The sequence below is a fragment of the Corylus avellana genome, chromosome ca2, assembly GCF_901000735.1.
Source record: "Corylus avellana chromosome ca2, CavTom2PMs-1.0".
NCBI classification, from domain to species: domain Eukaryota; kingdom Viridiplantae; phylum Streptophyta; class Magnoliopsida; order Fagales; family Betulaceae; genus Corylus; species Corylus avellana.
Window position 1 is genome coordinate 38,251,970 of NC_081542.1, and position 25,576 is coordinate 38,277,545.

General features: G+C 36.2%; 1 protein-coding gene across 1 annotated transcript; it reads left to right on the forward strand.

The window, feature by feature from the left end:
* The first annotated feature begins 5,296 nt into the window (after positions 1-5,296).
* LOC132172072 (uncharacterized) lies at positions 5,297-6,248 on the forward strand. The gene has a single exon (XM_059583506.1). It carries the CDS (start codon positions 5,353-5,355, stop codon positions 6,043-6,045), a length of 693 nt encoding a protein of 230 aa, XP_059439489.1. The 5' UTR covers positions 5,297-5,352; the 3' UTR covers positions 6,046-6,248.
* The last annotated feature ends 19,328 nt before the right edge of the window (positions 6,249-25,576 follow it).

The window sequence follows — 25,576 nt, forward strand, 5'->3', positions numbered from 1 at the left end:
AATTGAATTAAACAATATATTACTTATAACTACAAATCTATAATTTAATTAAAGCATTATTAGATACTTTAGGAATATAGAATTTAGGAGTTTGAACTTTAACTTGATCATTAGATATTAAGTTCAATTCAAAGAAAAAAGATTATAAGTAAATATGATAAGAATTTAAATAATTAATCATATGAATCATATCATATAATTTAATGAGTCTATATGATTATATAATATCAAATTAAGTAATTGACATTAGATTTAACAATGTGTTACTTATAATCACAATTGAAGTATTAATGTATTTTTCGAACATTTTTTAGAAAAAAAAATTTAACCATTTTTTGAAAAAAAAAAAAAAAAAAATTAACCATTTTTTGAACAATTTTGAATTTTTTGAACCATTTGTAACAATTTTTTTAAAATTGTTACAAATTAACCATTGATGAAGTTTTAATGTTTTATTTATATCATTTAATGTTTTATTTGAACTTATTTTATATGCTTTGTGTTGAACTTTTTATATATATTTTTTGCACCCCTATATTTTGATACAACCCATGAGTCCATGACATTCTCAATTTCTAAAGGTTTACCGAATAAATGTTTTCAATAATTAAGATTTATGGCATAATAAGTTTCATTATAATTTATTTACGGATATATGCAACTAATTTTTCATTATGAAACATCTCGGTGATCAGGGAAAGTCTCAAATCCAACAACCCATGTAGTCTAGTTGTTGCAGAAAGTCTCAGCTTAGCTATCGGTGGCCCCGTGGGTCTAAAGGCGCACGTACGTACGTACGTAAGAGTTCAACTACCAGTTTTTCCATTGACAGCGGAGTATCAGAACAACCTTTCAGCCAGAGATGATTCGGGGGTGTTTGGTAATTTTTTTTTTTTGGTTTATTGTTTAAATAGTAATAAGAAGCAATTGAAATGATATAAATATAAATAAGATGTTAATTTTTGTGAGAGAAAAATAGAAATTTTTTTTTTTTTTTTTTTTTAATAAGTTGAACGGGTTGCGAAACATAGTCAATTAACATGATGCCCTTGAATGTTGGCTTACCAAAAATGATTTGAGGTTGACTGGGAAAAACTCTGCATACTTTGAATTTGAATTTTCGATAACACGGTATTTACTTGTCTATTTTTTTGGGGCTCTTTTAAATTTTTTCCTATTGCCGACTAAAAGTAATATTTATCTAAGTTGTATCTCAAGTTTTGCACGCACCCATAATTTATTATTATCTGTATCTTCGGAATTGTCCCACATAAATATCATATTACTACTATGGCAGACCGAGCAAATTATATATATATATATATATATATATATATATATATATAACACTAACTATTAGGGTTATCTCACATCGGTTGTGAAATGGGCTAATGGTCACTTTATAAATGTGAGAGAAAGTCCTACCTCTTGAGCTAGCTTTTGAGGTTGAAAAAGGTCCAAAACCACCTAACACTGGTATCAAAGCGCATGTTTACCAACAAGTCTCAGCCCAACAGTCCACAGGAGAAACAGGTTGTCGCTGCTCCGACCTAGGGCCCGATGTGTGAGGAGAAGATTGTTGGGTTATCCCATATCGGTTGTGAAATGGGCTGGTGGTCACTTGATAAGTGTAAGAGAAAGTCACACCTCTTGAGCTAGCTTTTGGGGTTGAGATAAGCTCAATACCACCTAACAATAACAAATGATTAGATGTGAATTTTTTTTTTTTTTTAAATTAAAAAAGCCGTAGGAGAGAGCTATCAGAGTTGCTACTAGTTTAGACAGTAAAAAATGCAAGTGCTCCCTCAAATCTTAAGAAACCACACGTGGGGTTTAGATAGTTAAATAGTAAGAACCGTAAATACACTCTTTAAATAGCGAGAACCGCAAGTACTCTCACAAATTCAATTGATACATAGCGTGACTCACTCCATCAAAACATTGTAAGACCCATGATAATTCACACTAATTAGATATATATAAAAAATAAATGATAAAAATAATAATAAAAAAAAAGGTTAAATACTTAATATCTCCCTAGGGTTTCATTTCTTTATTTTTTTTTCTCTTTAAAGTTTGAATTTTATCACAGGAAATACCTGTGGTTTTGATAAATACCAAATTAGTCATTCCATCCATTAACCATTAGTTGATTTAACGGAAGTTCGTGTCATTGATATGTGGACCAATTAAAATTTGACACTTAGAATAAATGGCCACGTTATCACTGATGATGTGGCCACCTAATTAAATCTTTTACTTTTAGAAAAAATAATTAAAATATTAAAATATATATATATATATATTAAAAAAAAAATCAGGGTAGCTACGGCCACCCCCATCTGGCCGGATGGAGGTGGTTGAGCCACCTCCAAGGTGCCAACAGGGTGGCCGAAACTAGGGGTGTCAAGGTGGTTACGATTAGCGGTTATTGGCAATAACCGCTAATCGTAACTGCCTTAGCGGTTAGTAGATTTCACTAACCGCAACTACTAACCGCCTAGTGATTAACGGTTAGCGGTTAGTGAAATAGATAACCGCCCGCTAACCGCTTTTTCAAAATTGGGTTTTTTTTTTTCTTTCTTTCTTTAGGGCTTTTTGGACCTTTTTGGGCTTTTTTTTTACGTTTTTTTTTTTTTTTTTTTTTTTTTTTTGTATTTTTAGTATCTTCTTAGGCCCAATTGCTATAAAAAGAGCCTATATTGAAAAATCAAAAATATTTGACCCAAAATTTACATTTACTTGTGCTTTAAAAAAAATTTCTTTAAATATTAAATCATAACCGGTTAACTTTAAAAAATACAAAATAAAAAATAAAAAATCAACACAACATATAAAAAAAAGTTCAGAATTCAGACAACTGTCACAATATATAATGATAATACATTTATACTTAAATTGTGTTTATAAGTAACACATTGGTCATTGTTTAATCCACTGTCAATTACTTAATTTGATATTATACGAATCATATCATCATTGTATATTAATAATATGATTAACTTGAAGTCTTGAATAAAGTATTTGAATTGTCATTGAATCATATGATTAAGTATTGATATTATATATTTATATTATTCATATGCATATGTAGACTTATATAGACTTATAACATATATAGACTTATAAGTTTATAACATACATTAAAAATAAGTCTCTAGATATTTAATTGTTGTATTTGTATGAATTGATATACTTATGAGTTATGTCATATTATATATGTATAATTTGTTATTATATAATCAAATGATTTAATGATCAATTGATCATGTGATATAATCATATAGATTATAGTGATAATATATTAATACTCAAATTGTGAGTTAATGGTCAAGTGGTTATTTGATATAATCATATAAATTATAGTGATAATATATTAATACTCAAATTGTGATTTAATGATCAAGTGATTATGTTATATGTATAAATATTTTTATAATTATAATTATAAAAATATATTATATAAAAAGGCTTTTAGTGGTTACGATTAGTAAACCTAATAACCGCTAACCGCTAGGCGGTTATAACGATTAGACGGTTAGCGGTTAATACAATTAAGCGGTTAGCGGGTGGTTTTTAACCGCTCGCATTGACACCCCTAACCGAAACTACCCCAATAGGTACTGAAAGTAGCTCGGCCATCCCATGAAGCTAAGGGGTGGCCAAAAAACCAACCCCAAAACCCACTGAGAGATTTGAACCACTTCCAAAAAAATTTAATAAAAAAAAATATATATTCTAGACCACTTAACCACCACCCAAGATTAGACGCGAAGTTGGTGGTCTTTGTCGATTACATAATTGGACTATAAAACTCGTGTACGAAAACCATAATTTGGTGGTCCAAAAAGATGGGTACATCCAAAATATATAATTAATTAGTTAGGCAATATTATATATTTCAAATATGTAAAACGTGTCACCTAATACATACCATGTGCGTGCCCCACAAGCAATTAAGTTAATTACATGCATACTTAATTTTCTAAAAAAAAAAAAAGAAAAAAGAAAATTGTCGCTATTGCCTTTTTCTGACCCTCTTAAATTTTCCTCATCTACCCCTATACTGCCCAATACTTCCATCCATATAAGAGTGAGAAATAATTTAATCTGATTAAAGAACTCCTGTTACACGTGCAAATGAGTCTTTACCATTAAACTCCTCTAATACAATAATTTAATCATAAAATAAATCTATTACTTGTTACACGTGAATATAATTTTTTAATTTGGCTTACGTGTCATAAAAAATTAATAAACTACGTACATGCACTATAATTCTTTTAATGGTATATATATATATATATATGTGTGTGTGAGAGACTTAAGTACAGTAAAAAAAAAAACCACTCCAAAAAGAAAGAGAGTAAAATTAATTTCTTTGCTAAGGGTCAAGATTTAAAGCATGTTTATGATTGTATTTAAAAAATAGAGCTTTTAAGTCAAAAAGTATTTTTGAAGCAAACGTTTTATTTTCAAGGCTTGTTTAAGTGTGCGTTTAAAAGATTTAAAAGTGTGTTTAACACTCAAAACGTAGGTTTGAAGAAAAAAGTACATGCTTAGTAAAAAAAAAAAAAAATCAAAAGCGCTTTTAAGGGTTAAAAAAGCTAAAAAATTGTCAAAACGTAATTTTGACAAAAGATTAAAAATAAATCTTTTACCAAAGAACGCTTTTTAACTTAAAAGCTCTATTTCTCAAATTCAATCTCAAACATACTCTTAAGCTTTTGTCAAAAGTATGCTTTAACAATTTTTAGGGTAAAAAAAGTCAAATAAGTACTTTTGAAATTTTTTACCAAACATACTAGCTTTTGTTTAGCACAATTTTTTAAGTATTAAAAATATTTTCTAAGCTCTCAATCACAATCACAAATATACTCTTATTTCAAATGTTTTATTAGAAAGAAAGAGAAATTGAAATGTAATAAACATTATAGAGTATGAACCACAAAAGTCAAAAAAAAATAGTATTATAGAGTATGAAAAATTGCTTTAACCATGGACTGGTAGATAGTTTATTGAAGAGATGTAAAAGGATATGCATCAACATCCATGGAGATGTGACAAAATTCAGTTTCCATCGGCGGTGGCGTCATCTCGGTTCATCTAGTAACCTCCGGAGGAATAATATTTACACACGGAATATCCCCGGTGGACCACCCCTTCAATGCACCTTCCTCTCACTAATACAAGATTATTAAGATTTTTGACTGTTAAAACAAAATTTATTAAGATTTGACCAAATGCAAAACGTGGAAAAACCCGTTCAAGTTTAACTCACTTGGTATAAATTAAGGAGAAATGATCTAACCGTACACAATTAGGAAACTCTCTCTTTCACGGTCGCCATTAATGGACGTTGAGCAAGTCATGAAGCTCTTTGATTCTTGCTGGTTTGAGCTTGAAATCCTCAAGAAAGTACCGAATCCGTCGGATTCATCAAGTTCTGAAGCAAACCCAGATCACCAAATTCAAGAAGGACCGTCAAAACGAGAGATTTCACGCGTCCCAACCCTCCATACCAGGTCCATGAGCGACCAATCGAGCTCCAAAACAAGCTTCAAATCTGCTGCTCTGTCTCCGGTCTCGGTCCTCCTCACGGCCAAACTCCACACCATCCATTCCGGAAAAGAGGTGACAGAATCGGAACCAGAGCAACCAAAGCCGACAGATTTCGAAGTGTCATCCAAGAAGAAGATGACAAGGGAAAGAGGCGGAACCAAGAGCTTGTCTGACCTCGAATTTGAGGAGCTAAAAGGGTTTATGGATCTGGGGTTTGTTTTCTCCGATGAAGATAGAAATGATTCAAACTTGGCTTCCATCCTTCCTGGATTGCAAAGATTCGGAAAGAAAGATGGGGAAGAAGAGGAGATTGATGAGTCTGCAATCTCAAGGCCTTATCTTTCTGAAGCTTGGGAGGTTTTTGAGAGGAGAAAGGCAGAGAATCCATTGATGAATTGGAGAATTCCTGCTTTGAGCAGTGAGATTAACATCAAAGATAGTCTAAGATTGTGGGCTCATACTGTTGCTTCCACCGTCAGATGAGGATGAATCCAGTTGAAGCTGAAGATCAAGCTACTTTTTCCATTTTTCTTTTATAAACTGTTGGAGATAATTGTTTTTGCTTGTTCCTTTTTGAGAGGATTTTTTGGATGAACAAGTTACCATGTATGAGTGAGTATGCATTCCCAATATACAATTACAATGTATAGAATTTTTTGTATCAATACAGTCATTATTTGTATCAATTTCAGCTACCATTTTCTATTTGTTCTTTGTAATTCTCTGTTAGTAGTCAATTGCAACACTCTTTAATCGTCTTTCTGGTATCAGACCCCAAAAAGGCACAGGTCTGATCATATGGCATCATCTTCCTCCTCTTCTACCATCGTCCACTGCAACATCCTCTGTTCCTGCTCTCATAACCGTAACCAATCCTGTTTCTGTCCGGTTGACTAAAGTTTCAGTTCGAGATTGCATTAAGAATTTTAAAAGGTGTTCCGGATTGCATTAAGAAACTTAAAAAGTCTTCTGTTTTGTACAAAATTTAAAAAAAATACTTTTTTTCTTCTCTAAAAAAAAAGGCGTAAAACTGTGTTTTTGAAAGAAATTTAAAGATGAGACTTTTTCTTTTTCTTTTTAAAACATGGTATACATAATTCTTTGTGAACTCATATGAGCCCCACATAAGTTTAATGGTGAAGTTATCCATTAACTATACTATACGGAGATGAGTGAAAGAGAAATAATAAAAATTATTTGCTATTGGATTTATCAACCCACGTGTGAGTCCACAAATTCAACTGTAAATTTATAAAATATATAGTTAAAAAATTATTAAAAGAATGTTGAGTAACATATCTCTTGCTGCTTATTCGGTGGTAGTTGGAGAGTTTCTGTGATCATTCCGTGTTTCATGTGGATCATGATTTATCTATAATATCTCCAATATGGATATAGCTCCCTTATAGGGATATTTGTTCATTCCTTGATTCATGTTGACATGGCTCTAAAATATCCCATAGTGCAAAAAGATGCCAAAGCATCTCATTATCTTAACTTCTATTCTATTTTGTGGGGAGCAAAGACTTTCTCATCCTACCTTGCCACCCCCTTTTTTCACGGATTTAGATTTTCTAAAATTTTTATGAATTTTGAGATTTTTAAATTTATAAATCTCAGTCGTTTTTAAGCGTCTAAAATAAGTCGATCCAGATCTATTGAAATTCCAGTTTTTAAAATTATTCAAGTTTGACCGTTGGATTTAATTCAAGAGTCTACAATAAACCGCGTATCCCACTACTAATAAAATATTAAAATATTATTTATATTTTCAAAAGAAAATGTAAAATAAAATAATAAAAAAAATAGCCACCCCATTTTTGCCAAGTGGGTAGCTGGCCACCTCAGCTGAGTCATGGGGGGTGGTGAAGCCACCCAAGGGCTGGTTGGAAGCCACCCCCATGGCCCTTGGAGGTGGTTCAGCCACCCTAGGCCCAAAGGGCCAAATCAAATTGGGTTTGGTCCTTGGGGTGGCTTCGCCACACCCCATGGCTCAGTTGGGTGGCCGGCCACCCCCTATGACAAAAATGGGGGGCTAGCCACTCCTTATATTTCTTTATTATTTTATTTTACATTCTTTTTTAAAAAAATATAAATAATATTTTTATTATTTTATTAATAGTGGGACACATGGCTTATTTTAGGCCAAAATTGCATAATTTTAGAAATTGAAATTTCCTTGGAATTTTAGGAATTTTGGATCCAAATAAGCCATGTTTTAGTATTTAATACAAAATATACCCCTAAGTAATTTAATAAGCCATGTTTCCTAATTAAATGCTGAAATATGACTTATTTTAAATGCTTAGATGAAATTCTTAATTAAATGCTAAAACAAAATTTATTTTAGACGCTTATATGAGATGAACGATTAAGATTTATGAATTTAAAAATTAAATTTATTTTAGACGCTTATATGAGATGAATGGTTAAGATTTATGAATTTAAAAACTTTAAATTTAAAGAAAATTCATGAAATAACTTTATTTTCGACCGTTGGCGACTTGCCGTCACTTGCAAATACCGATAGTCAATGTACTGAATACCTAAAAGTCAATGTACTTGAGCTAGTGCCACTGATTTTCCGATGAACCAAACTATCCTCGAAGATTCTTCCACATTGACGGAGAGAAGAAAGGCTAATTTAGTCATTCAAAAAATTATACCCACTTAACGAGAATTACGCATTGTTTATCTTCCTCTCGCACCATGTCAAGAGGGTCCGTCCAAATTACATTTGATGGAATCACGAATCTCCTCTGCTCTACTTTTGTTTGGCTTTCTTGCTGTTTCTCATGGCTGGTTCACGGGTCATGGAGAGCTTAGACTCTCTCTGGTTCTTCACCAACGTTCTTTCACCAAGAAAAGAGTCGTTGGGTTCTGCAACTGATGATGAAATCACCACAGATAACCATGTCAAAGAGGAACCACCAGAACCCAATACTCCAATCCTTCAAAATCAGCTAAAGGAGTTGTCAATTGCTGCAGAGATTGAATCCCAGGAGGTTAAACCGGCTGAAATGGGGTCGCCGGAGTTGCAGACGTCAACGGAGATGAAACAGAGGAGGAGGACAAGGAGAAGAAGCAAGAGAAGCTTGATTCAAAGGAGAAAGAATGTTTCTGGAGAGCCTGATTTGAGTGTTGAGGATGTTTGTGGGTGTTGGATGTCTGTGGAAACATGTCGACATCAAAGCATAATGCCTTCATTCAACGATACTGCGGCCATGAAAGAGCATCTTAAGTCTTGGGCTTATGCGGTTGCTGTTGCTGTCAGATGAACCAGTTTCAGATTAACATTTCCTTTTCTGATCTGAGAAAGGATTTAGGTTGTTCTTTTTAATTTCTAAAAGTTAAAAAGTCATGCTCTTTCTTTTCTTTAATTGTTTGCTTGGCTTTTGTTTATATTTCTTTGAAAAACAGAGCATGTAATGTAAGCATTCTTCAGTTTTTGCATGGAATGGCATGATATTGTCATTAACTTTGCTATTTAATTAATTTAGAAAAATGATATTTATGAGGCAAATTCCAGGTAAAATTTACCTTTTAAAATTGGTAAGTAAGAAAGAGTGTTTAAGAGCTTATATACACGTGATTAAAATTATACTTAAGTCATGTGAAACACTTAGGATCATATAACATGCTACCACGCTTTTCAGCCGATGTCAACGGCGGCCCACATCTATCGCGAGTGATACAATGGTAAACATTTATCTATCAATAACTCCACTCATTTATTAATATTTAATGACATAACATGATACTCATACATAATACTAGGACATTTCAATCCAACTTAAAGTTGCCTCTTCCATGACTCAATTATAAAGCCGCAATTTATTTTATCTCATACTTGACGAGCTACATCCGATCTTATACTCGACGCAATAACTCACTCTAATACCAAATAATATATATATATATATATATATATATATATATATAAAGAATTATGGGAAAACACGACCGTCAGGAGAGTGTTTAGGCAAGACAAAACTCTGTTGGTAATAGGGTCCTTATTCGACTCTAGGTCTAAGGACTGCCTAAACTTAATATCCAACCTATTAACATCAATTTCAAATTTTGAAGCAAAAGGTATTTGAATATTAACATCAAATTTAATAGTTGAAACACCAATTTCGTCAACAGAAAATGGATAAAGTAAAGCAAGAAAAGGCATTCCGAGAATTACCCTTTCACTCATATTTTTGACAAGAACAGTAAGAATATGAAAATGAATATTATTAAAATATACATAGGCATTGTTTAATTCAAAATCAATGTGCAATTTGTTTCCACTTTCAGAGTCAAGTTTCTGAGTGGATTTTTCAAAATATTTACTAGGAATAAATCCTTCTTGAATGCAATTTAAATCAGAACCAAAATCAATTAAAACAAAGACATCAAAAGCATAATCAGGAGAAATGGTAATTCTGACTTTTGAATACCATCTGGGAGGAACAATTTTACTGATCATATTATTGAAATTGTAGTAAATCACGAAACCGTTTATCAGAACAATTTAAATGATAGGAATAATTCAAAATTCAAAAACTCAGTTTCTGTTTTAATGCTGTTGTTGCAAGGAAAACACTGATATACGGAAACGGTTTCATTTTTCTTGTGGAGAGTTGAAAAAAACGAGGCAAGAAATAACTTGTCAAACCATGGAAACAAACCAACTGATTCTACAATATCTCCAATAAATCTTCCTTGTAGGATGTGTGTTCATTCCTTGATTGATGGTGATATGATTCTAGAATATCTCCAATAGTGCAAAGATGTAAAAGCAGCCTAATTACAAGCTTCAATCCCCACCAACCCTAGGTATTAGTTAACCTCTACTTTTTAGGGAGCAAAGATTTTCTCATGTCACCTTGCAACTCCTTCCTCGCATCATCTTTCTAAAATATGTATATTTTAGCACTTATCAACCCTCAAAGTTCACACACACTTGCGTGATCTTTTACGACGAGGTTCCCACCGTTCTCGTTTATTATTATTGATTATTGTAGTTTTTGTTTTCAAATCTCCACCGAAGCCCTCCTAGCTCTTAGTGTACCAGAACACAGTTCTTTCCCGGCCCTCACCCCAAAAGTCTTCAACCTTCCAAGTATACCATTCTCTGTAGCTTGCCTGCTTTGAGTTTTTCATTCTATGAGTGAGTGGAATCACATGATACAACACCATGTTTGAAACTCTTTTTCAGTTCTTGTAAGAGCTGAAATTGTAGTAATAAACTTTGAAAAGTGAGGCTTTTTGCACAGATTCTATGGTTCTAGATCTTGCACTTTCAAATTAAATTGGTAGGAAACTTGCTTGGTAGCTTTTCGGAATTTAAATGAATTGTTGCTTTGGGAGTTTGATTTTCTATCATTTCGTGCATTTAAATGTTGTTCTAATATTCAAGGCATTGGATGTAACAGGCAATTGTGGTTGGGCCTGGGAGCAAGTTATGTACTCCAAGTATATATGCTGCGAATGACTTTAAACCAACGGTCAAACCTTAAAAATCAATTAAAGATGAGTTCTTTCCCTTCTATAAAAGATGATTTCCGCATTTTATGGTGTTTACTCCGACGTAAAGTAGTGGTCAACGGAAAATGTTTTCCTTTTGACCTAAAATTCTTCGTTAATATTCAGAAAATGTTTACGGTTTTGAAAACCTTAAACAATTTTCCAACTTTGAGCATCTAATTCTCAAATCGACAAACCTTGCCAAGACCCGCTCAAAACCTTGCTGGGACTTGCCCGGGTCCCGCTCTGGACTTGACCGGGACTCGCCTAGGACCCGCTCTGGACACTGCCAAGACCTGCCCGAGACCAGACCGAACTTGAACGAGACCGGCCCAGACTTGTTCAAGATCCGCTTGGGACTTGCCCAAGACTCGCCCGAGACTCGACCGGGACCCACCTGAGACTTGCCTGAGACCCCCCCGAGACTTGACCGAGACCTACCTGACCGGGATCAAACCGGACCTCCCCGGGACTTGACCTAGACTGGACCGGGACCTTGTCGAGACCTAACCGGGACCTGCATGGGACATGCCTAAGACCCCGATGGGACTTGACCGGGACTCGCTCGAGACTTGCCTTGGACTTGACCGAGACATAACCAGAACTTGCCCAGGACCCTACCGGGACCCCATCGGGACCTACACAGGACTTGACTAGGACTTAATCGAGACCTACCCGGGACCCTGCCGAGACTCGCCCGGGACTTGACCGAGACCCGCCCAAGACTTGTCCAGGACCTCGCCGGGACCCGCCTGGGACTTGATTGAGACCCGCTCGTGACCCCCCCGGGACCCAGCCCAGGACTTGACCGGGACCTCACCGGGACTCGCCCAGGACTTGCCTGGGACGCCACCGGGACCTGCTCGGGACTTGCCTGGGACCCCGCCAAAACCCACCCAGGACTTGACCGAGACTTGACCGGGACCCGCTTTGGACTTGACCGAGACCCGCCTGAGACTCGACCGGCACCCCTCTGGGACTTGTCCGAGACCCTGCCGGGACCCGCCCAGAACTTGGCTGGGACCTGACTAAGACCCAAGTAGGTCCTGGCGAAGTCTTGGGCAGGTCCTGCTCAAATCTCAGGCAAGTCCTGAGCGGGTCCCGGGCAGGTCCGGTCAAGTCCCGGGCAGGTCCTGGTCAAGTTCTGGGCGGGTCCCGGCGGGGTCTAGGTCAAGTCCCAGTCAAGTCCTAGGCGGTACCTGGTAAAGTCCTGGACAAGTCTTTGGTGGGTTTTGGTTAAGTCTCAAACGAGTCCCGACAGGGTCCAGAAGAAATCTTGGGCAGGTCCCGGCGAGTCTCAGCAGGGACCTTTTTGGAAGAAAAAAAATTATATATATATTTCGTGCACGCGATAAACGCCGTAAAATGTTTTCGACATAAAATATTTTCAGGGAAAATGACTTCCCTGAAAATACTTTTCGACGGCAACCATTTTACGTCAAAGTAAATGGAACCTTAATCAACTAATTGAAGATGATTTCATTTTCCATAAAAATTAACAATGGTTTAAGATAAAATGGTAAACCAACGGATTGTTTGTAACACTACAACACTTTCTTATGTAATTGATAAGAAAATGTGAAACAACTCAATCTATTAGGACAAACAAATTTTAAGGTTGTACTTAATCAGATAAACACTTTTATTTGAAAACAAAATTTATTTCCATGGTTCCAGCCATCTGAAACTAGAATGTCTCTTTACAAATTGATAGATTGATAAATATAAGGAAGTTTATTGATTATTGAAAATGTGAAGGAGAGAGGAAGAAACAATGAGAAATATTAGGGGCTGCATTTTTTCCATAATACATTTTATTTCACTGATGGTTTATTTATATAAGTGATTTATCAGTCGTTATATTGTAGCCATTACTTTGTTTCCTTTTGTTGCTTTGTTTCTTTTTCTTCCCTTGTCTCCTTGTCCTTCCTTTTGTTGCTTTATTTCTTTTTGTTGCTCTGTCTCCTTACCTTATATGCCTTAATACTCCTCCTCAAGATGAACCGTCCGACAGGAGTGTTGATCTTGGACCTCTTGAACAATTGAATGATATGCTTGAATTTCGGGGCTTGACAATTGTGGCCTTCGAATTTACTTGATTTCGGCAATTTTAGACGATAGCCTGTATTTGAACTTTGGCCTTCAAAAATTCTATTGCTATTTGCTTCACAAATTGGGGCTTTCAAATTTAACTTGACTCCGACAATTTAAGCCGATAGCCTGTAATGTAGATCTCACAAGGGACTTTCGCAGCAAATATCAAACAAATTAAAAAACGTAACAGCAAGACTAGTAAAAATGAAACACATTGCCAGACAGCACCTCCAACGATTTTTTTTTTTTTTTTCGATACCCAAGATCACTTCTCACTTTTATTTTTCTTTTCTCAATTTTTCACGCCTGCCTCCACAACCCTCTTTTTTTTTCATCATTTTTTTTTTCCTTTGTCTCCTTCTCCCACGTTGTTTCAACTTGTTTGTCAGATTATTGTGACCTTGTCCCTTTTTTTTTTTTTTTTTTTTTTTTTTGCATTTTTTCTCTCTTTTCTGTTCTTATCTGGTGGCAGTGGAAGATCCGGTCTGGTGCCGGATCTTGTGCATTTTGCTGGAGAAATGCGATATGTGGTTGTGGTGTTTGAAGAAATACCTAAAAGAAGAGAGTGATTTGTGTTGATGGGTGCTGTTTATTGAAGTTCTAAAAAAAAATAAAAAAATTAAGAACACAGCCCAAATGGGTTGTGCAGCAACCAAATGAAGAAAAAAAAAAAAAAAATCAAAACCAGGATGCATAAAAATGGCGTGAGCCAGCAGGCTATGATACCAAATGAAAGTTTATTGATTATTGAAAATGTGAGGGAGAGAGGAAGAAATACTGAGAAATATTAGGGACTACATTTTTTCGTTGATATATTTCATTTCATTGATGGTTTATTTATACAAGTGATTTACTAGTGGTTATATTGTAGCTTTTACTTTGTTTTTTTTTGTTGCTTTGTTTCCTTTTCTTCCTTTGTCTTCTTGTCTTGCTTTTGTTGCTTTATTTCCTTACCTTATATGCCTTATAAATTAATGTCAAACAATTATCGCACATGGATCAAAGTTCATCCAAACCACATGGATACATAACTACAACACCAATACGTACAAGAAGCATATGGCTTAACGACGAGTTCCACGCTAGCCAAATCACACTCAACAAAGAAATAATAGAGCTTCATAGTGTCATCGAACACATACTTCTAGTTTTATCTTTCCATTATAATGGATTAAAGAATATAACAAAACATAATATTAATCTTCTAATCTATATATACATGTACTTACTATCCCATTTTTCACTACCCTTCTCATTCGTGAATGCTTAATCCAAGGCTGCTTCATCGTTCATTTATGACACTATCCATTCAAATCTTCTCCTTGAAACAGAGTGGCCCTGAAGAAATATTTTCATATTGATAAGTAATGAATAATTCTGAACCATATGCAGAACTTAAAGTTCTCCTTTACCAAATACAGCCTCAATGAATATAATATACCTTAAAATCATATTATTTTGAGGTATATCAGTCACTCTGTCATGTTACAAATGAAATTCATTATACCCTTTGTTCTACCAAAGAGCCAAGTCTAAAAACGTACAAGAACAACCTCAAATGTAGGAACCAAGGAAGGAAATAACCAAATCCAAAATTCCCACAGTCCAAAAAAAAAAAAAAAAAAAAAAAGAAAAGAAAAGAAAAGAGGAAACTAACACAATTTCAAACAAGTTTGGTAGAAACAACTTTAAAAGGATACATATTAAACGAAATTGAGTCACCTAACATAATTCCCACTAGATGCAATTAATTAGAAGGTTATCAAATGGCAAGCTGAATCAAAAGCTTTAAATTCAAAGTCACATCAATTTTTTTACTAGATGCAGAAATGGCTCTGCTGAGCCCCAATCGTATGTCATCCATTCTATACACAAAGAAATGGCAGAAACAAAAATAAATTCACAGCATTCACACATCCAATACATAGTAGCTGGTGGGTGGCAATCGAAAACAACAAGAAAAAACTTATCTATGGATCACATTACCAGAGGAAATCAAGGAAAAAACGAAAAGAAGAGAGAAAAGCTTACCTCTTTTGATGGCCCGGCTCGTCAGTGGTGGCTCGTCGGAAGCAGGTGTGTGGTTAAGGGAGGAGAACGGTGGGAGAGGGAGGAGTTAAAAAATTTGGGGAAATTTTTTTTTTTTTGGGAGAAATTTCTAGAATGTTTGGGTTGGTTTTTTGAATAAAAAAGGGGCTCCACATCGGTTGGAACCGACAATGTTAACTTTTTGGAGGACATGGTACCTTTTTGCCTTCAATTTCTTTAGAGAGATGCTATCCATTTCTTTAGAGGAGTTTAGTGAGAGGATACGAATCCAATATCGAATTAAGTCAAGTGTTCTACTTCTTTGCGAAAATGTTATGACAATCTTACATAGAAGGATTTAGTCTCATAAGAGTAGAAATCCTATAGAGGACTAAAGAGTAAAGAGAAAAGAGAAAAACTAAACAAGCGTAAAAATTACAGAATGAATCTTAGGTTACTGTTTTTCCCTATATATCTTTGGTAAGTTATCACCTTCTATAGAGATATTAAGGTGTGGTGATGACCATTCTATTATGGTGTGATTACCCCTACATCTATAACTCTTCCACCTCTCTTTAATCTTTGGCTCATGCGTTTCTTGTATGAAAATTATCATGCAAACATTTGATTTCCTCCAATAAATCAAGTTTGTAAGTAAACATTTGCATCGTAAAACTGTATAAACAAAATTTTCCATTGTAAAACTTTCACCATACATATTTATAAAACTACAAAATATTTATACATGCATGAACCAAATATTATTTGCAAGGATTTGTGTTGCAACCATTTTGTTATGACCAAGTCAGGTGGAATGCATTTATTATTTTTCTAAGTGAACGCATATATTGTTTTTGTTAGATCATGTCCTACACATTTTGGATAACTGCCAAAACCTGTGGACTATACATAAATTACAAGAAGCTCATAAATATAGGAATTAGAAAAATAATAATAATTAAAAAAAAATTACAAATTATATTCCTTGTTTTTATTTATATCTTTGTATCTAATTATGCGTTTTGCATGTTCACACTAGACTGTGGATACTTGGGAAAACACAAAACTAGGTGGCACTGGCCTGTGATGATTAAGTTTTTATAAATTTGCACCAATTAATGGTCGCTAGGGTGTTCATCTTTGTAGTGTTTGATTTTGAGCAATCGGATTATAGAAAGTGTGCAGGGATGAAACATTGTCCATATTGTTTACCAAAAGATTTAAAAGACAAATAATTAACGTATTAAAAAGTATATCTTTTTTTGTAAGTATATAGGAAATATATCATTAAGAAATAATCTAAGCTTTATTTGTTTCAAAATGGTTTATTTGTATAGGTCTCACAATCCAAGCGCAAAACGCTGCCATGATTTAAAATTGCTTCTTGGAAACCATCCATGACTTTTGACGAAAAATAAAATGGTGACAGAGGCAACCTAAGTTATTGACTTCAGTATTCATTCTTGTCCCACATTGGTAAAATGCAAGAAAATCTTTTTATTTATAAGTAGGGTTGTTGCGTGGCTCTCCTTGTACTAATTATAACAAATTAAGCTTAGGAATTAAGAATTTCTTAATGGTCTCTTTCACCAAGTCTTTCTAAAGCAAATTCTTTATAAAAACGAGAAAGCATACGTAGACCTAAAATGATATTTCAACAAACCAAATGAAGCTAAATAAATTCGTTTTGTTGGTTTCATCAACTAAAAACTACTATTAATACACTATAGTTATCAAATAAAAATTAAAAAATATTATAATATGCAGCCAAATAACTATAGTTTTATGAAATAAAAAAATAAAATAAAAAAACCCTATCTCCTAGAGAGCGCCACACAAGACCTTAGCTTGGGGGAGGAGGGCCCTAAAAAAAAAAACCATAGTTTTCAAATAAGAATCTTATTACGAAATATCTCAAACAAATTTTTAGAAAAGTAAGTGGTTTGATTTTGTCAAGAATCTCATGATGTCACTACAACCTAAACAACAAAGTGGTGTATGGCTCTCATTAAGCATATCAACTAGAAAAAATCAAACCAAAATATTATCAAAAATTAAGAGGAATGGATACTTGAAACTATTATGTCATGGTTGTGCCAATTCAGCTTTTATGTTGCTGCCCTTATTATTATGTTTAAAACCCTTTTATGTTGCTCTCGGAAGTTATTACTCATACCTAATTATTTTAGTAACATATTTGCTCATGATAAATTTGACCTGGGTAAGATTTGAATATAAAATGATTTTTGTTATAATAAGGCCATAGGAGAAGCTTAATTATTTTGGTCCAAAATATAGATTTAGCTATTTATATGAAAATTTTCCGAAAAAGGGAAAGGCTATGGCCAATATCGAATAAGGGTGAAAATGCAGGCAAATAATAATTGCCTGCATCTGTACTTATCTACTATCCGCATATGCGGATCGGGCTGTTAAGTGAGCGAAACGTCTCGCGAACAAGTTCGGGCTCGGCTCGCATAAGCTCGGCTCGTGCTCAACTCGAATATTAAATGAAGCACTTCATGAACACAAATCCTAACTCGAATATTAAACGAAGCAAGCTCGGTTCGACTCGAATAGGCTCGTGAGCAAGCTCATTTAAGCTCGTGTGTGTGTATATATATATATATATATATATATATATATATATATATAAACTAAGTAATACATAATTAATTATAAATCTCATAATTATTAAAATCTTAAAATTGCATTTATATTTATGCGTTAGAGAATGAAAAATTCTAAACCCTTCGTGATCAAAGAGAGAGAGAGCAATCACTAAAAAGACCTCGATTCAATTAGAGCAGACCCAAACGAAAGGAAGAAGAATCAAGTAGAAACTATTGAGGGCGATTGCAAAAGGTATAAACTATTGAAGAATCATACAGACTCAAACACTATCACTACCTATTTGATGAGCGAGAGTGAGAGAGTGGGAAATGAGAGTTCAGGTGAAAGATGCGCTGTGATTGGTGAGGGGGATTAAGAGAGAGACGTTGAAAAAATAGTTTTTTGTAGGGGGCGTTGTCCCAATGCAGTCTAAATGCAACCTGTTAGCTTGTCCCACATTGTTAAGACAACATTAATCTCCAAGTTTGCTTATCTATAAAAGGATGCATATCCTCTCTCTTTGAAACCAAATGCCTTGCTGTATTGACTCAGGCTTCATACTCGACTAGTCAGGTTAAGCAAATACTCATATGCAAACTAACTTCTTAAGCTATTTAAGAGTACTTGAAGTTAAAATTTTTTTTTTAAACAAAAACATTAAATATAAGAGCCAGCTCGCAAGCTGGCTCGGCTCGACTTATTATTAATTCGAGCTCGATTTTTTTTGGCTCGCCCTTAAGCTCGACTCGAGCTCAAGCTCGAGTAAAATTTAAACAAGCCAAGCCTGAACAAGGGAAGCTCGCTCAAGCTCGGCTCGTTTACACCCCTATATGCGGATGCAAATAATAATTGCATCCGCATTTTCTTTATATATAATATATAAATTATATATTTAACATATATATAAAATTAAATTCACTAAAACAATCCCGTTTTGGATTTGATAAGTTTATGACATTTAGGTTATGTTAGACTTTTTTTTTTGTCTCCTATTGTCATCTCAAAATCATACCTCAAGCCTCACAAACTAGGGATTGGCAGATTAACCGATTACCGATCGCCTACCGAATTTGATCGAACCGATATTAACCGCAACCGATGATTATCGGTCGGTAATTGGTTAAAATTTTATACCAATTATCTTAGCAGTCAATTAAACGGTCGTTATCAGTTTTCAATATAACCGATAAGAGGGTATAAATGTAATTCTCAATTTTTCATTTTTCATAATATACAATTTATAGAAAACAAAACGACGTCGTTTTGTTAAGGCATATATATACCTATCTTTCTCTCTTTTCCCCTAACCCTAAATCAAAACTACCGCCCCACCTACTCTCTGATAGATTGATAAATCGATCTTTTGCTTTTTTATATGGGGAAAATATATTTTACCCCCTGAACTATCCACCCATTTGCACTTTGACCTCCAATGTTTAAAAAGTGACACTTGACCCCCTCCCTCCCCAAAACTTCCAAATTGTTGCAATTCAACTATTCTGACTTTTTTTTTTCCCCCCAAAATGCCTCCTTCCCAAGTTTTTTTTTTTAAAAAAATAAAAATAAAAATTAATGGGTGGCTGGCCACCCCAGTTGGGCCTAGGGGTGGCTTCGGCCACCACAAACCGAACACCTTAATTTTTAAATTTTCTTTTTTAACTTGGGATGGTGGCATTTTGGAAAGAAAAAAAAAAAAGTCATAATAGTCAAATTGCAACAATTTGGAAGTTTTGGGGGGAGGGGGAGGAGGGGGTTAAGTGTCACTTTTTAAACATTAGAGGTCAAAATGCAAATTTGTGAATAGTTTAGGGGGGTAAAATGTATTTTTCCCTTTTTATATATATATGTTTTGTGTTGGTGTGAGGGAGAGGGGAGGGAAATCGATGAAGAAGATGATCAATAGCAGCAATAAGGCATCCAAACTTGAACAAAAGATGGTGGAGAGAAACAGAAGAATCCAAATGAAAGGCCTTTGCTTCAGGCTTTCTTCTCTTCTTCCTCCCCCTGACTACATCAAATCCTCCACACTTTCTTTAGGCTTTCTTCTCTTCTTGCTTCAAGCCTTTGATTAAGCAATTTTTTCTTCTTAAACTGCCATACTTTCGCCGAAAGTTGTCAAAAATTGTTTTCGCCGTCATCATTTTCCGTTGCCAAAAACTATTTTGCTTGAAAACAAATAGAGGCTTAACGTACAAAAATCGGTTTAACCGATTACCGATTAACCGATAATATTTGGTATAAATTCTTATTGGTCAGTAATTAGTTAGGAAACCGATTAACCAATAGTTATCGGTCGGTAACCGAAAATGGCCAAAACCAGACCGATATGACTGATAACCACCCCTATCACAAACACAACCCATTTTCTTTGTTATGTTTGCCATATTTGTAATTTTTTTATTTTTTATTTTTTATTTTTTATTTTTTATTTTTTATTTTTTATTTTTTTTATATTTGCTGGATTTGTAATGTTGTTAGATTTCACTACTTGAAACTCTTCTGATTTGTTCTTATTTAATTACTTATATGTTTTTCCATTATTATTATTATTCTTACAAATATTTTTTTCCCAATCACCAACTATATATAGATGATATAAGAAGCTAAATAATGTATGAGATGAAACTTTCATGGCAAAATGATTATTTAGGTTAAATTGTCAAGCCAACAAAACCAGAGTTCGAGAGGAGAAAAAACAAAGAGGATTCTTCCCTCCTCCCCTTTCCCAGTCCTTCTCTCTTTTCCTTCTCCTGGTAGTAGTACCCGGTGTCTTCTCTGTAATCTTTTCTGGTCTCCGTTTTCGGTGGTTTTGTTTTAGATATAGTTTTTCAAACTCAAATCTACTCTTCTCCGTTAGCCATACTATCACACACGCCCCAACACCTTCTGGGCCAGCTTCTCCACTCTCCATTGAGCTGTGCTGATCAACCAATGGAGTCTCGCGTGCCAGTGCGTGGATCTCACGCTCCGACGCTTATGTTCTGATGTCTACGATGTTATGCTCCTCCGTTGCTACTTTTGTTAGGTTTTTCTTGTTGTTTTTAGTGTGTTTCGTTTTGATTTTTGTATTTTGTATTTTGTTTTTTATGTAGCGAAAGACTAAGCTAACTAACCAAAAAGCAACGTCTTTGATTCTGTAAGGAGAAGTGTCTTCGTTTTCTACCCAAAAAGATAAAAACAAGCCCGCCGGCTAAAAGAAAGATAAAACTCTGTAGAGTATTTGAGAGAAACTATGTCTGCCACGTTTAATGTTGAGGATATCGCCGTTTCTTTTGGAAGATCGATGACATATGCATTGTCGCTAATCCTTTTTAGTACCTTGCATGGACCATACTTCTTATTCCTCAACTTTCTAAAAGTACCAGTCGGCAGTCGCCCTTTGAATAAATACATCATCACAAAATCTCCTTCTCGAAAAATCTTCGATCGCCGACCCTTGTCTACTGCCGTCTTGTACTTAGCATAGGATTCTTCTAGATGCTAACGAACTCCTTCTTAGGTAGCTTTTACCCGTTCTGCTAGATGCTTCGCTGCCACACTAGCTCCCGGTAACTTAGGTAAAGTTGCAAGATCTACTGCAAGTCTCGGAGTTCTCCCATAAACAACTTCGAACGGTGCCTTCCCAGTAGATCGATTCACCATGCTATTGTAGGAAAACTCAGCCTGTGCTAAAGCCAAGTACCACTACTTCGGTTTGTCACCTGCAATACACCGAAGTAAATTACCTAGAGTTCGATTACCAACTTTTGTTTGACCGTCCGTTTGGGATGGCTCGTGCTAATGAAGTTCAATGCTGTGTCGAACCGCCTCCATAATGTTCGTAAAAAATGAGACAAGAACTTGGTGTCTTAGTCAAAAGTGATAAACTTTGGGATTCCATGCAATCGGACCACCTCTCGAAATAATAGATCGGCCACTTGAACAGCATCAGATGTTTTCCTACAAGCAACAAAGTGAGCCATTTTGGAAAATCTATCCACGATGACCATTATAGAATCCATTCCTCGTTGGGTTCTCGGGAGACCCAATACAAAATTCATTGATACATCTTCCCACGGTGCTTCCGGTATTGGTAGAGGCATGTATAATCCCGTATTTTGGGTTTGCCCCTTGGCGACCTGACAAGTCTGGCATCTTCAAACAAAATTACCAACTTCTTTCTTCAGTTGCAGCCAATAATACCGCTCGTCTACCAAAGCAATATAGACTTGTCTCTTCCCAGATGACCACTCAAACCTCCAATATGTAATTCTCGGATTATTTATTCCCGTAAGGAACTCCTCAAAATGCACAACCAATTCCCACGAAATAAATACCCATTCCTGAATATGTATCTTGGAAATTGGTTGCCCTGCCTTGCAACGCTTCCAAGTTTCACCAAAATCTTCATCTTCCTCATATTACTCCTTTAGGCACTCGAATCTAGTCGTTTTAGCTTTCATGGTGATTAGCAAGGTAGTTCGAAGGCTCAAAGTGTCAGCTACACAATTCAGTTTTCCCGACTTATGCTTAAGAAAAAAAGTGAACCATTGAATGTAAGAAACCCATCGAGCATGCATCTGATTCAAATTCTTTTGACTATTGATGAACTTTAATGCTTGATGGTCGGTATAGAGGACAAACTCTCGATGGATCAGGTAGTGCTCCTACACCTTGAGGGCTCTCAAGACAGCATAAAGCCCCAACTCATATGTTTACCACTTCTGTCTTGCTTCTCCGAGCTTTTCACTAAAAAATTCCACGGGCTTCCCTTCTTGAGATAACACAACTCCTATCCCGATGATTGATGCATCACACTAAACTTCAAATAGCTTGTCAAAGTCGGGTAAGGCAAGTACATGTGTTGTGTATAGCTTTTATTTGATGATTGAGAAACTTCACTCGGTTTCGTCACCTCAGTTGAATTTTCCTTTCTTCATACACTCGGTGATCGGTTCTACAATACTGTTGAAATTATGAACGAACCTTCTATAGAAAGTTGCTAACCCGTGGACTTGGGCGTGGGCCATTCTCGAATTGCTCTCACCTTCTCTTCATCCACTTGGATTCCATCGGCACTGACTACAAATCCAAGGAAGAGTAACTGATCCATCATGAAACTACACTTCTTTAAGTTGATAAACAATTTATTTTCACAGAAGACCTCCAATACTTTCCTCACGTGATCCATGTGATTCATCGGGTTGCAACTATAGATAAGAATATCATCAAAATAGGCAACGACAAATTTTCCGGTAAAAGGTATCAGTACCTAATTCATGAATCGCATGAAAGTGCTTGGTGCATTCGAAAGGCCGAAAGGCATCACCATCCACTCGTAAAGCCCCTCTTTAGTCTTGAACACAATTTTCCATTCTTCTATCGGTCGTATACAGATTTGGTGATATCCACTCCTCAAGTCAATATTTGAAAAAATCTTAGCCCCAGGTAGTATATCAAACATGTCACCTATTCGGGGAATAGGGAACCGATGCTTGACCGTGATCTTGTTTATTGCCTAGCTATCCACGGACATTCACCAACTCCCATCTTTCTTCGGTACAAGTAGGGCCGGTACTATGCATGGACTTATACTCTCTCGCTAGTGTCCCTTCCGAATTAACCCTTCTACTTGCTCTTGCAAAATAGCATTCTCCTTTGGGCTCATTCGGTAATATGGCAAGTTCGGGAGACTTGCTCCTGACACTAAGTCAATATAGTGCTGGATATCTCTTATGGGCAGCATCTCTTCAGGCATGATGTCTTGGAATTCTTCTAACAACGGTCGCATTGTCTCAGGAACTTCTTGTGAGACGGAGCCCGAGGTTTCCTCGGTCACCAATGCTATGATGTCTTGGGCCTATTAACTTCTTCTGTAAATTTTGATCCAATGGATAGGAGGACCGGCTTACCCTTAGAATGACTAGAATTTTCGACTTCTTGTAAGGGTTGAAATGTTATCTTCCTACCATCCCAAAAGATAGTGTAGATGTTATCTCTTCCCTTTTGCTAGGCATCCACGTCAAACTGCCAAGGTCGTCCCAAGATTAAATGGCACACGTCCATCTACACTAAGCAAAATAGAATATGAGTAATGCTTACTGATCAAACATGTGAAATGGCATCTCTCGGTTACTAGTGTCTCCATTCCCCGATGGATCCATCTGATCTTGCATGGGACTGGGTGCTTCTAAGTTTTCAAACCCAACTTCGAAACCATCTCCTTAGAAACCACATTCTCTATGCTACCACCATCAATAATCACATCACATACCCTCTCGTTGACTGTGCAGCGAGTACGAAAAATCTTGTGCCTTTAGAGATTGATCCTCTTGCCTCAGGGTCAAGAGCAGACATTGAATTAATAAGGATCGGGAAAGTGGGATTCCCTCATTAGCGTCAACCAACTCCTCTTCCCCATACTCGGGTGTATCATCATCTCCATTCTCGGATCCTTCTTCTGGCTCGGGTTTGATTAAGTTTACCATATCTCTCCGGGGACATTGATGTGACCTATGTCTCGGTTGGTTGCATTTATAACACTTGTCTGGACCGGGCCGTGTGCATGGATTGTTGGATGGTTGTCTCGGGATGTTTGAATTGTTGCTCCCTCCTCTTCCCGTGGTAGTCCCTGGTGACTTGGTTGGTTGCATTTATAACACTTGTCTGGATTGGGCCGTGCGCACGGATTGTTGGATGGTTGTCTCGGGATGTTTGAACTGTTGCTCGCTCCTCTTCCCGTGGTAATCACTGGTTGACTTGGTGTGACTGTTGGGACTAGAGGTTGTTTTCCCCGAACCTATGTTGGTCTCGTCGAATCGCTTGGGTTTCGCTCCCAGGTTGGTGCTCTAGGCCTCTGTAGTTGCTTCTCTACTCGGGTTGCCAAACTAACTGTCTCATTCAAAGAAAAGAGAGGATGCATAGAAATCTTATCTTGTATTGCCAACACACAGTCCACCAATAAACCTTACAACTTGTTGATCATCTGTCTCCATGAAATCGTTCCGGGCAGATAGGCGATAGAGATCATCGACATATGCCTGGATGGTTCGATCTCCTTGTCGACACTCTTGGTATTGTTGGAATAGTTGTTGCCCAAAGTCTGGTGGTAAAAACCATGCTTTGAGTAGCCGCTTCATCTTCAACCATGAAGTTACAGGTCCCTTCCCTTGTCGAGCTCGAAAAATTTGTAATTTTTCCCACAAGCAAAAGCTCCTCCCTTGAAGTTATATGCCACTAAGTTCACCTTGCGATCTTCTCGAATACTCATATAATCAAAGAACCTCTCTACCTCCATCACCCAATCTAAGAAATCTTTAATGTGAAGATGCCCGTTGAATGATAGGAAATCAATCTTCATTCGGTATTCGTGGGATTCCTCCCTACCATGATCCTGATGTCTGGGTTGCTTTCCATAAGCATTCCGGTAGCCAGCGCCTTCATTGACATTCCCCATATGGCCAGCGCCACCATACTCATAGCCTCTAAAGCCTACGCCACAATGACTGACACCCCTACGTCCTTCACCCCGTTGATCTACTCCAACGTTCTATCCAGCGAAGTCTTCATTGTCACTAAGATCTTCATAGACCAATGGTCGATTTATGGGTGCAGGTCGTTGGTGAGGAATAGGCCTCACTCAGATCCCATTGTCATCATGGGCATCATTGTCCTTGTGATTACAATTAGGACCTATGTGCATGCGCTCCATCATCTCCCGCATTTGACACATCTCCTGTTGCATCGTTTGCTGGATCCGTTGGAGCTCTTGGAATTCGGCTCTTGA

Bases quoted from the DNA above. Each gene is read 5' to 3' on its own strand.
- LOC132172072 (XM_059583506.1), top strand. From the start codon at position 5,353: ATGGACGTTGAGCAAGTCATGAAGCTCTTTGATTCTTGCTGGTTTGAG.